The sequence below is a fragment of the Dipodomys spectabilis genome, unplaced genomic scaffold (assembly GCF_019054845.1).
Source record: "Dipodomys spectabilis isolate Male_0828 unplaced genomic scaffold, ASM1905484v1 ptg000436l, whole genome shotgun sequence".
In the NCBI taxonomy this organism is placed as follows: domain Eukaryota; kingdom Metazoa; phylum Chordata; class Mammalia; order Rodentia; family Heteromyidae; genus Dipodomys; species Dipodomys spectabilis.
This window is the reverse complement of record NW_024871113.1, coordinates 4,009,889-4,023,551: the sequence shown is the minus strand read 5'-3', so window position 1 is coordinate 4,023,551 and position 13,663 is coordinate 4,009,889. Positions and strand designations below refer to the sequence as shown.

The following is a 13,663-nucleotide window of genomic DNA, read 5'->3' as shown; positions in this document are numbered from 1 at the left end:
CAGTTCTAATTATCTGACAATATGATATCCAATCTGGGTTATTTATATGCTTCTGTTTATTCCTCCTTTTGGAACATTTGATAGCAGCTTTCTACCACAGGAACATTTTTAGATTAAAATTACTTTACCCCCTGTGGTTATCTGTGGGCACTCAGGACAATTTGTTTGCTGGTGCAAAGTGGAACAGTGCTGATTGGACACTGGGAATACTAGCAAACTTTAAATTTCAGCAAAATGCTCAGAGCCTGCTAATCAAGCAAAGCAGCCAGGTTCCTGAAGGTCAAATACCAGGTAATTTGGCACTTTTAATGTTCTTCATAGGAAATGGCTTTATGTGATAATTGTTTATATTTTCAAGATGTTTATCACTCCAGATATGTCATTGTTTTGTGAACTAAATCTATATTGACAATATTCTCTACAGAGAACAAGTAGGTGGTATTCAGTATTTTGTTTTATAAAATAGGGTGTGTGCTATTAAAATTGATGACTTGGCAGCCTCTTTTCTTTTGATTTGGCTACTAGGAGTATCAGGAGACACAGAAACTCAATGACTAATTTTCATCCATACTTTCTTTCATAAACCAGGTTGTCTCTCTCCACAAACCAGAAATAGGAGAATCTGATCAGATTCATATTTTCAAAACTTGTCTGTGGTGATATTTCTACTGACCAGCACTAAGTTATTTGATAAGTGGCTTCTATATAGTGCCCTTATCTGTAAAATACCTGGAAAGCTAAATTAGAGTTTGAATTAAGATTCTTAAAATTGTGTTAATTTAGAAAACAATAACCTAGGATTTCAGAATATATCTAATAATTTGGTTTATTTCTTCAAACAGAAATTTTTTATTTTTAAATGTTTAAAGATTGTAAGATACTTTTTAAATGACTTTTCCCATTAAAAGAACAAAATGGTTCCCACAAAGAACAATATAAATTTATTATCTTCATATTAGTTGCTATGCATTTATGTCAAAGTAGTAAAATATTAATGTTCACCCAAACCAACAGATTATCCAAAGCTATTCTATGTTTTCCAATCTGATAACTGCTTAAGTAAGTTCATTAGAGCCTTTTAATGTATTTATCAAACTATAAACATGTATTTTGATCTGTAACTGAATGATAGCATTTTAAGCAATTATTTTTTAGCTAAATGCAAGATATAGTTTTCCTTTGTCAACATGTAGATTTTTCTCTAACAAAATAAATAAGATAAAGAAACAGAAACTTGAGATGGCCTAGACTGTATTAAGAATACAGACTCTTGAGGCAGTTGCTTATGGTTCATGCCTGTAATCTTAGCTACTCAAGAGACTGAGATCTGATGATCATGGTTAGAAGCCAGCCCAGGAAGGAAAGTACATAAGACTCTTATCTCAAATTAACCTCCTAAAAAGCCGGAAATGCATTTGTGGGTCAAATGATAAAGTGCTAGCCTTGAGCAAAAAACAAGCTGATGGACTGCAGACAGAAGAAGAGAGAAGGGAGATGGAAGGGAGGAGGAGGAGGAGGAGGAGAAAGAAGAAGAAAATGGAGAAGGAGGAGGACTCAATAGCTACATTTCCTAGATTCCAAATTTAATCTGCCTTCTAATATCTGTGAGCTCTGAGGCTAATACAGGTAAAGTGATGTTAACTAGCTCATATGGTTGTAGTGAGGCTCAAATAATTAAACATATGTAAAATTTCTAGAGCAATGTTTGTCACATTTTAATATTTAATAAATACCAGCTGTTGAAGTAAGTTAACTAATTGCTTCAGTCTAAGTGTGATGTAAATTCCTTCAGTCTCTAGACCCTGATGATGCTAATTCAAATACATGGCTAATAGATATGAGGGTGTAGATTGGGCTACTAGGCTGGAATCAGCTAAGATCCCACTCCTCCAGTGATATCTGCTGCCTTAACCCTCTTAAAGATCTTACTATGAGCTATACTTTTTTTTTAATTGTGAGAATACCGTACAGAGGAGTTACAATTACATGGGTATGATCTATACTTTAACTGTTAGTTTGCTGTCCCTTAGCATTCTACAAATACTTGATAATGTCCTTCTAAGAAAAAGAGGGAAAATGAAGGACTCACAAAGAAGCAAACAACTTATGTCTATAAAATTCATTTCTATCTGCTGACTATCATTCAAATTATATTCAATAATTTTGGCTTCACATTAGTAATATCCACACTTGGCTATACATTATGCAAATTACTTACATATACATACTAATTTTGTAGAGGTAACTATAAAAAGTAACTTTGTAGATTTAAAAAAAAAATGCAGCTCAGGGAGGAAGGATGCTTGTGTGTACTTCTATTTATGGCTGTACTACACAGTGACCAGTGCTTAAGGTTAAGCTCTTATTGTCTTTCCACAGAGATTCTCAAAGATGCGACTTGTGTGCATAGGACTGCTCCTTTACAGTGTAACCTGGGCAGCACCAGTAAGCATTTATAAATTCATTTCTGTTTTGTAACATCTCTTGCACTTTTTATATAGCAATATTTATTTAAATTTGTAGTATTCACTTAATTCAAACAAATAAAATCATCTAGCACTTGGCATAGAGGGCCTGTCACACAAGAGGCCCTCAAAAATATGTGCTGAATTACAAGGCGTTACCGTGTTGTTTTAAAAGGAACAGCAACAACATTATTTGAGAAAACCAGTAGCTAGTCACAACATTGCATGTCAAATGTGGCTTGAGTAAAATTAAATCATATCAAAAGAATCTTTCAATATTCTACTAAAAATATGAAGAATTTGTCACAAAGTAGTTTTTTATTAGCCAGTTTTGTAAATAGATGGCACCATGAAGGATGAAGAAATATTTCTGTATTTTTTGCAAGACTTCATCACTCTGGCATCTTACTAATGCTGTTTCATTCACTAGTAAGGTCAAAGGTGGACAGAGAACTCATGCAGTTCAACGATCCAAGCTCCTATTGCCATTGTTTTTGACTCACATGGATGAGTGTCCAGGATGTGACCAAGTCATCCTGTGACAATACTGAGCATTACAGGCATATTCTGCAGGGTAGACAATGTGCTCATTAATGTCCCACAGCACCTCAGCTTTTCAGAGTAACCTTTTTGGTTGAACAACCATGGAAACAACTATTGCTAGCTTTGCTTAAATATAGGTCTGAACAAGTCAGTGACCAGTTGGATAACCAGACCAACAAGAATTAACCACACCATCTGGTGAGGACGCACAGTTTGGGCAAGCATTCCTCCCTCACCACAGATTCTCACACATTCCCATGGACCACATTTCTGGAAACAGACATGTCTCAGGGCCAACTCACCAGACCACACTCCATCAGAGCTATGCAGCTGTGCACTAAGGCAGGATGGTGGGAGTGTGGGCCTTGCTGACTCAGTTTAATCCAGCCAACTGGAACAGCTAGAGGCCTTTCTGACAATTTCCAGTAAAGTGCTATGTCAACATATACCAAGTGACCAGCAGTAAGAAGTGGCTGCCAGCTTTTCTGCCAGAGATAGGTGATGTCATCTCCATTATGGGGTCATGTTCAAGCCCATGACAACCAACAAGTGGGTGTTAGGGAAGAAAGGAAGGGTGTAGATTTCATTGAAAGATAAAATTTGGCATTGTAAATGGATGGGATGTTTACTCCCACATCAATTATGGACAATAAACAGGGGGATAGAAAGTATGTACTGAATCACTTACCTTTGCCTTAAAATTATAAGCCAAATATGAAATAATCTTAAGATATAAGAAAATAAATAAAAGATTATTGAAACATGCAGTTAAATTAACATCAATATTCACTTAGACTATAAGTCACAATAAGTCATGTACCATATTAGGGCACTCTAATAGTCAAAAATATATTGTTAATACATAAAAGTGTGTGACTGTGCACCTGTGTGTTCTGTAAATAGATACCCACATTTTCATTTCTTCATCTTTGTCAATATCTCTTTGGGGGATGGAAGGTGGTACTAGAGCTTGAACTCAGAATATTATACTTGCTCAGCCTGCTGAGCTGATGCTCTACTACCTGAGCCAAACCTCCTAGTCTGTTTTTGCTGGGTACGTGGAAGTGGAGTCTCTTGAGTCTCTTATACTTTTCTTCCAAGATTGGCTTCAAACTTCAGTTCTCCAGAGCTCACCTTTCTGAGTAGCTAGTATTACATGGGTGAGTCACAGGTACTGAGCTCAGTTATCTATTATCTCACTTTTGTATCTTATTCTTCCTATGGTCCCATTCACAGAACCATTTGATATTTGTGAAGAATGATGTAATTGTCTAAATTTATATTCACAAGATCATGATGAGAACCAAAATAAGAAATGCAATAGAGAATAAAATTATAAAACAGATCTTGAAGACACAACATAAACTTCAGGATCATTTCCTTTTATTGGTCAATGTTCCTTTGTAAGCAACTACTTCGATTGTTATTACTTTGATCCTCAGACTTTTAAGATAGTGAGTTCTGGTCAAAATATCTCCTCTACTTCAACCATCACTAGCTGTGTGTATAGGCAGCTTTGTTTCATCTACTGTCAATCTCACAGGTGATATTATAAGACTCAAGTGATATTTCTATGCAAAATTAGTTTACACACTGTGCTGTGAAGTATCATATAAACAAAGCATGATCTGTAAGTTGATTGACCCAATTATTGCTTGTCTCTAGAAGAAATGGAATATTAGGTAGAGAGTACCAGCCAATGGGGTACTTTTACCAAACTTTCGGTTAAGGTTTCTTCCTTGCTTGCTTCTTTCCTTTCTTTCTTCCTCTTTCCTCTCCCCCCACCTCTCTCTCTCCCTCTCCCTCTCTGAGAAACCCTGATTCCCAGGGCCTCTCACTTGCTCAGTTTGCTTAGCTGACTTGAGCCATGCCTCCAGCCCAGGTTGTTGTTGTTTATTTTGGAGATGGACTCCAGATGGATTTTTCTGCTTAGGCTGATTTCAAACTTTGATCCTCAGGATCTCAACTCCCTGAGTCATTAGGATTGCAGGCTTGAGCCATCAGCGCTCAGCTTTTCAATTTACATTCCTAAGAAAATTTTATCAATCAGAGTCTAATCAGGAAAACAAAAACCAATGACTGTCGATTTATTTAGGAAGAATGCTCTGAAGGTGAGTAGGCCAGCTAGACTATATAATCCTTCTTTTGAAATCTTCCCATGGAAGACTTTTCTCTCCTCTGACTGATTCACCACAGTGACTGCTTCTGCTCTCACATATACAAATGAAAAAACAAACGTACTCGATTCATTGGTTTCTCTTGCACATAAGAGAAAAGCTAGAAGTTAAAAATAAACAAAAATACAAATAGTTCTAGAATCATTGAACTTATTTCTTTTACAGAAATCTTGTCTGCAATTCTATTCTGTGTGCCTTCCTGTGATACATTCAGTGCAAAGGCCAAAAATAGCTACCTGATTCTATTTCTTCTTAGTTTCTAGTCTTTGTCAACTTCAGCAGTGATTCTTTACCCCCAGGAACCATCAACAACTAACTAACTTCCTCTCTCTCCTTCCTTCCTTCCTTCCTTCCTTTCCTTCCTTCTTTCCTTCTTTTCTTCCTTCCTTCCTTTCTTGTTTCCTTCCTTCCTTCCTTCCTTCTTCTTTCTTGGTAGTACTAGAGTCTGACCTTAGCACCACATATCTAGATATTTTTGTTCTGATTATTTGTCAGATGGAAATCTTGCTCCTTGCACAGGTCAACTTAGATTACGAACCTTCCTGAGGGAGCTGAGTTGACTGGGGTATAGCATCATGACCAGTTACATGACCAGTTACTGGTTGAGATGGGAAATCTCAGGAATTTTTTTGCCCCAACTGGGAACAAAACCACAGCCTCAAAGCACAACCTTCCCAATCTCCACCTCCCAAATAGCTGGGTTTACAGGTATAAACCACCAACACCTGGCTCCCCTTGAGAAATTTTGAAACGTCTATATCAATCCAAGAGAAGAATTTGTCACAATGTCCAAGCCACCTGGTCCATTCTCTCTTCTCTGAGCAAAATATTCTAGTCAGGTGACTGGCAGGAGAAGGGTCCATGTCTGGCTACACACAAGAGGTTTTCGTTTGTTGTTGTTATTCTCAATGTACTAAGTGATTTCCCTTTTCTTCTGTTTCTTTCCCCCTATGATGTATCCCTTGTTGTCACGTATCCAATTTTGGTACCCTGGGTATTGTATATACATTTAGCTAAACTAGGGAAGGGAAAGAGAACAACAAAATGGTGAGACAAAGGACAAAGGGGAAACGAATGCAACAGAGATCATCACAAGACAATGTTGGAAATGATTTGTACAACTTGGGAGGGGGACACAATTGGAAGGGTAAAGAGGGAGAAAAATGAGGTAGGCAGTAACAAGTTAGAGAAGAAATGTAATCACCACCTTACTTATGTAACTGTAACCCCTCTGTACATAACCTTGACAATAAAAATTTTTATAAACATTCAGGAGTACAGTTTGACTGCTGCTGGATCAACACCGTCAAAACAATTCAAAATAAACATATTCTGAACTCATTGCATCACTGTACACAATACAAGACAGGGAAAATTTCTTCTCATATGGACATCAATGGCTCCCAAATCTACTTCATCTAGAATGTCCTGCTTGCTTCTCTCCACCATGCCCTGTGGTGGTTCTGAAAGCAGGGATGGCATTGTCTTCCTTGGGATGAGGGAAGGGAAGCAAAGGTGGAAGATGGAACCCTCTTTCATAATAAAAATAAACATGAGAGAATGAGAGGATCCATAGTCCTTTCATCAGAATGGTTTTCCAGAACCCAAAGAGGAAAATAAATGACTGTTGTTTGAAGAAGTGAACGTAAGAGGGCCTATTTGGTGAAGCTGTATTTGTTATTTCCTTGCAGACTTTTCAACCACAGACTGTGAAAGCCAGTCAAGGCAGTGTGGAAGAACTGAAGGTAAATAAAATTATTCTTCTCAAACAACTCTATTTGGCTCTGTAAAGAAAGAAAGTCAATAAGAGAAAAACTTTACAGCCAAAATATTCTTGAGCAGAGTGGAAAAACAACATTATTCAACAGACTGTTGGCATGTTCTAATGAAGCAGGCATTATAATTCACAGTGACAGACAAGAAGGGAGTAGTGTGTGTGTGTGTGTGTGTGTGTGTGTGTGTGTGTGTGTGTGTGTTGATAATGGGTCTTGAACTTGGATCTTGGGTGCTATCCCTTAGCTTTTTCGCTTAAAGCTGGCACTCTACCACTGGAAGACACAGCTCTACTTCCAGCTTTTTACTTGCTAATTGGAGTTAAGAGTCTCTCCAATGGCTTGGCCATGATTCTCAGATCTCAGGCTTCTGAATAGTTAGAATTATAGTTTGAGCCACCTGTACTCAGTTTAGGGAAACATTATGAATGGAGACTATTTCAATGTGATTTCTTACTTCAAATGAAACAGTGCTTTGCTAGGCAGCTTTCCAAGGGATACTTGTGGAATACATGTTATTAGCAATACTGTTATTAGCAACCAGTGCTCTTCACATGTGCACATGAGAAATTGGGCAAAGGTAGGAAGGTGGTTAGCAGGTCTTAATGAGGAATTTTGTTTCTGGGGAACTCATTTTCCTTACTTCACCAGAAAAATTAAGCAAATGAGCTCAGCTTTGGTATAACCAAATTGCAGTTTCCTCTGTCTTCCACAGTTTCCCCTGACTATATCAAAGAATGCTTTTCTCAGAACTGACCATCTTCTTCCCTTCAACTCAGCTGACATTTACAAAGGCCCAACCCATGAGCTTTTAGAAAGCCTGAATGTTTAAGCTGCATGTTTTGCCAACTTGAATGTCAGATGTAAACTTTGTCAAAACTCACCTTTCTCCTAATCCCCTCACCTCTTACTGGAAAGTATTTGCATTAAAATTTGATAGTAAAATTAACAGAACCTAGTCAGTCAAACTTAGGGAAGACCCATTTAGAGATTTCTAGAAAGGAGTAGTTGTTGTCTTCAGGAGTTGGCTGACAGACTACGCCCTCCAGTGGTAACACAGAAGTACTTGTCAGGGGCAGAATACCACTTCTCCCAAAGTGGGGATGAGGGGGAGAAATATTTTCTATTATTAGAAAGAAATAAAGAAAGATTCTTAGAGACAAACCTGGAGTGACATAGATCAAAGTGCATTGCATTCATAAACTACTTTGTCAAATGACAACTCTTTCCATTTTAAAAATGTTTTAAAGGAAAAGAGAAACCCACTTTAATATAATTTTATTTTGTAAGTAACATACAAGGACCATCATGAAAAGCATCGGATTATTTCCCTAACTATGTTTACACCTCACCTGGAAAGAAAAACCAAACTAGCATAAAGGTAAACTGAGTCTTTGAATGAAAGACCTTTTCACAAGCCAAACTCTGGACTATGAGAAATTACTTGTTCTAGAATTTCTATCTATGGATGATAACTTCTTTTGCTCACTGTCCTGAATTCCTCAAACCTCTCTACAATGCAGCTCTGTTCTAGAATCTTCCATTCTCTGCTTCAACATCTGTTCTGCTGAGGTAGCTATGGTTTGGTGGACCCTAGATGCCCTTGGTTAGTTGTGATCTTTCATTGTCTCATTTCATTGAGATTTTCCAGGTAAACTTACATTTGATCTAACTGTGGGAGTTTCAGCAGGAAAAGCGGTCTAAGTGAGACTCACTTTAGTTTATCTTCAATTTATTCCATGGGTGCCTTCATCTGTGGGATGCTCATAAGGAGAAGAATGAGGCCCTTGTCATGGAGATGACAAAAAAAAATATTTTTTACTCCGTTCCCTTTGGCTGAGTCACTGCCCAGATCGCTGGAAACAACCTAAAATGCCACCAGCCGTTGAATTATTTGCTTTTCCCAATGGGTTCCATTTCCTGTACAAGAGGGACTTCCCTTTGGAATACTATTTTTTCTTTTTTTACTGCTCAGTAGCCTTTATGTGGCATCTCTAAAGACCTAATCTAACTGCCTGATAAAATTGATCACAACTTGCTTGCTGTGATTTGTATCTGGTATACTCTTTCAGTTGCTTAAGACAAAATGTTTGTCAAGTGAGAAAGTTAATTTTGTTTCTCCAGGATGTTAGAGTTAAAAAGAAATATTTAAAAAGGCACTTGAGTATATCATCAGAATCCAAGATAGAATTGTACAAAGGGTCATATGTGTGAAGGTAAAGAACATTTTTTTAAAAAACAAACAACAATCATGGTTTGGAATAGAGAAAACTTAATTCCTCCCTGGTATTCAGAGAAGACTACATGATGGAAATAATAAGCTAAGCCTTGGAGGATGAGCAAGATTTGAAGAAAATACAAGTGTATATGAGGGGATGTTCTCCCTGAAGACAGTAACACAACCCAAGGCACAGAATAGGAAAACAGAGCAAGAACAACTGTTATTAGCCAACAGATTCACAGAACATATACAGTTAATGACTTGATTAGAAATCACTTTACACAAGCAAAGGCAAAACCAAAAGAGGTTTCTATTTTTTGATTGTGTCTTCCAACATATTGTTAACTGTCACATACCAGTTTAAAGTAGTATCAGCTGGGTATGGTAGTATATGCTTGTATTATTATAGGTAGCATACTTTCCAGCCACTCTGAGGGAGGTGATGCAAAAGGAATACTTCATAAGAACCTATCTCATGGAAGTGGCGCTGTAGCTCAAGTGGTAGAGCGCTCGCCTTGAGCTGAAGAGCTGAGGGACAGTGCCCAGGCCCAGAGTTCAAGCCCCACGACCGACAAAAAAAAAAAAAAAAAAAACAAAGAACCTATCTCACAATCTTTTTTTTTTTAGTTAAAAACACTTAGGGCTAATTCAAGTTGTAGAGCTATTGTCTCATAAGCAGGAAGCCCTCGGTTCAAGTCTCAGTTTAAAAAAAAATTATGTTTTCCTTTATAGAAGAATTCTAGTCATTCTTTTAATGAAATATACACAATCCATTAGTAAACATGAATGCCTTTCACTCATTTCTGCACACTGCATACTGCATACTAACAAGCTTTGGAAAAGCAGTGAGTACTTCCATATGCCACTGCTACTTGGTTCAACCGTGAGCTGCTTCATCAATTTCTCGATTGCTCCCAATAGTTAGCATGACACATGTACAAGCATACAATCCTCTGAGGAAAACAGTATTCTTATGTGGTGGAGGGAGGAAGGAATGTAAAATATAAAATGCGTTTCACTTCTAAGGACTCAATATTCACTAAATGACATTTAACAATGTATTCCTCTCCCTACCCTCCTTTCCTCTTCCCCCTTTCCCTTCTCCTCCTCCTTGTACCAGGCTTGAACTTAGGATTTCATACTTGCTTGGCTGGTATTCTACTGCTTGAGCCACACCTCTAGCCCTGCTTTTTGCTGGTTATTTTGGAAGCAGTTATTTCACAGATTATTCCTGTCCAGACTGGCCTTCATCAGTGATCCTCCAGAACTCAGCTTCCTAACTAGGATTACAGGTGTACACCTCCAGTGCCAACCAAGCATTACTCTTGAATTAACCATCTTCTAAAATTGATCTTACTTCAAAAGCCACCACAAGCCTACATTCCCAAATTTATTTTTTATACTCCTTTTGTTTCTCTTTTTATTTACCTTTCACAGATACATTGAAGCACAAAATACTGGGTTCATATTAAAGAACACTATGAAATGTTTTGCTATATGTCTATATTATGCAATAGTTAAGTGAAGTGAAATATATCTATAGCTTCAAGTTATTTATCATGTCTTTTTTGTAAAAACTTTCAAAAACCTATCTTTTAGCATTCTGAAATGTGCAACACATTATTATAATTGTTATCTATATAGCCCTCTAAGATGCAATATTATGCCAGAAACTCTTGTTCACATAACATGATACTATAATAGATAGCTAAACATTTCTCCATCTTTTCCTCCCACTGCACTCTTCCCAGCATTGAGTAACTACTCATTTACTCTCAACCTCCCTAATATTTCTAAGCCTCTAATTTAGGATCTCTCTGCTCCAGACACAGACAGTTATCAATATTGTCTTTCAATTGTGTTTCCAAAAATCTCCTTCTATCCCCCATCTGCAGATGTGCAACGTCACCACCATCAAGCCCATCTCATTCCTCTTTCTCCATGAAACCTATCTTGTCCATTCCAGAATAATCTCTGCCAATGAACTTCTATTCATTTTGTTAATTATATGACAACTCAGTTTTTAGATATTTCCTAATTATTATCCTGTTTTGATTTTTTTTTGCATAATCACTGTGTTGAAAATTATACTTTAGCAGGAAGAAAAAAATAACAACAATATTGCTTTTGATCTTTTGGAGGAGAGAAGAAATCAAGAGGTCACACCTAAAGAAAACATTACTCAGAAGAAAAGGAGTGACTTACCCTTTTTTGCTGTCAATGAAAATAATAAAAGCAGTAAATACTCAAATCTTTTGGTAAAGACACAGACAATCACTGATAGCACTGGTATCAGTCACAAAGGAAAAGCCCATGATGACCTAATGATGACCTGGGTTCCAGAATCCACTGTGGATAAAACAACTGATGATGGAGATGATGCCATAATCCACCTACCTGTCCAGGAAGAATACGGAGCAACTCTCAAGACAAATAGCATGAGGCCAGTGAATGTAATGAAACTGTGGGGGGAGGGAAGCAAAGAGAAGACACATAGCAATGTACTAAGCAAAATTCTAGCAGGTGTCAACTATGTTAAAGCCCATTCAGAAGGGAAAAAGAACCATCAAAGAGATTCCCAAGACCACAAGAGCTCATTACTAAGCAAGAGCAACCACCACATCAGGCGTGACACTCACTACCTAACACGGGTCCCCAAAGGCCAAAAAGTCCCCAGTGACTTTGAAGGCAGTGGTGACGTAGATCCTCAGGAAACAGGGGATAATGACCTGTCTCCTTTCAGTGGGGATGGCCAGCTTTTTAAGGATGTTTGTGGTGAAGGAGAAGTTATTGGTCCAGATATTCAAACAGAGCTCCCAGACCAAAGTGGATCGGAGACTATTAATCTTGACCCAAGACTGCCAGGTTACAACGAGCTTCCAGAGACAGAAGGACATGGTGGCAGTGTGATTGGAGCCAGTAGTGACAGAGTGAAAGAGACGGGTATTGGTGTGAGCCTGGTGGAGTGCAACAATGACATCATAGGGAATACCAATTTTAGGGAACTCCCTGGAAAAGAAGGAAACAGAGTGAATACTGACAGCCAAAATGTTCAAGGAAAAGTGGAGCGCCATTATCCAAATGCACCCTCCAGAGAGAAAGGAAAAGACGGTGATAGAGATGCAAACAAAAGTGCTCATTACAATGAAATCCCTAAACATGGCAAGGGTAGCTCCAATAAAGGACCAGAGCAGTCTAATAGAAATGAAGTAATCTTAAGTGAGAAACCACGACTTAGCAGTCAGGGCAAAAGTCAAAGATTGCGAACACCTTCTCATGGCCTTGATAATGAAATTAGAAATGAAATAGGCTCCCACAATGTCCCCGGTAATGAGGGGAATATTTTAAAACATGGCAGACAAAGCCAGGATGGACAACATAATTCTACATGGAATAAAGGGAGGTATCAAAGGAGAGGCCCCTGGAGTTACAGGAGACCCCATTCTCACAGGAGCTTTAGCCCTTCTAAAAGGGACCATAGCAGTGAATCATCTGACAGTGATAGTTCAGGCGAGAGTGAGGGTGACTAGTCCCCTGGGAGCTCCTTGTTGGGTGTAGTTTAAACAGCACTCATCTGCAAGGTGGCCTTGAAGGACAGCTCAGGCATAGGAGGAAGGACAGGGCCCCAAAACTGACAAAACCAGCAAGTCTGGCTTTCATGGGGGAGGTTTTGCTGTCTTCATGGCCATAATGTAATATTCTTTTCTATATGATAGTGCCTTTTTTTAAAAAAAAGAAAGAAGACCCACTAAGGCTCTATGTTACTAGGTAGCATGAAGAAGTATGTTCTTCATGTCACACATACCTTGCTACGTTATTTGCTATGAAGACATGAAAATATGCAACATTTCTCTGTAACAATGTATAATTAAATGATCTATAGGAACTGTTGTCTGTGTCACATTTCACAAGCAACAACAAGATTAGTTCTGCCTCTGGCAAAGGTAGTGTGTGCTTATTCGATGAATCCACTGAGTGCAGCCTGAATGTGCCCCCTCTTCCTGCTGACCCCAGCATTTGCTCACCTTCCTCTGCTCTAATAAAGATTTCCTGTTTCATAGCCATTTGTGCTCTTTCCTCTGTTGTATATTCGTCACTTTGAAATGGAGCAAGTTTTATTTCCCAAAAGAAATCTCAGTTTATCACTTGGAATGATTCTGCCTCCTTCATAAGCCAAGACTCAGGTGGAAAAAGGGAAGAAGGGCCACAAATTCAAAGAGAAACACAAAAGAAAAGGCAAGGTAAAAAAGTACTTCCATGGATACTGTTCATTGGCTTATCCCAAAGGATTTCTAGCTCCCTTCCTTGAGGGCATGCTTTTCCAATAATGACGAGCTTCTGACACAGATCTGGAAATCACATCTAGAACTCTTAATAAGAAAGGAGGAGGAACTCTGGAAGGCTTCCCTCTCTCTAAGAAAAGGAACATACTACATGTAGCACTACCCTTCCTCCTTTCTGAGGCTCTTCTTGGCTTAAAATGAA

The 13,663-nt window shown here is 38.2% G+C and overlaps 1 protein-coding gene across 1 annotated transcript; it reads left to right on the top strand.

Annotated features, from left to right (window-relative positions):
• Nucleotides 1-2,391: 2,391 nt before the first annotated feature.
• Mepe (matrix extracellular phosphoglycoprotein) lies at nt 2,392-12,708 on the top strand. Its single transcript, XM_042668356.1, has 3 exons — nt 2,392-2,445; nt 6,877-6,930; nt 11,275-12,708. Exons 1-3 carry the CDS (start codon nt 2,392-2,394, stop codon nt 12,706-12,708), a joined length of 1,542 nt encoding a protein of 513 aa, XP_042524290.1.
• The last annotated feature ends 955 nt before the right edge of the window (nt 12,709-13,663 follow it).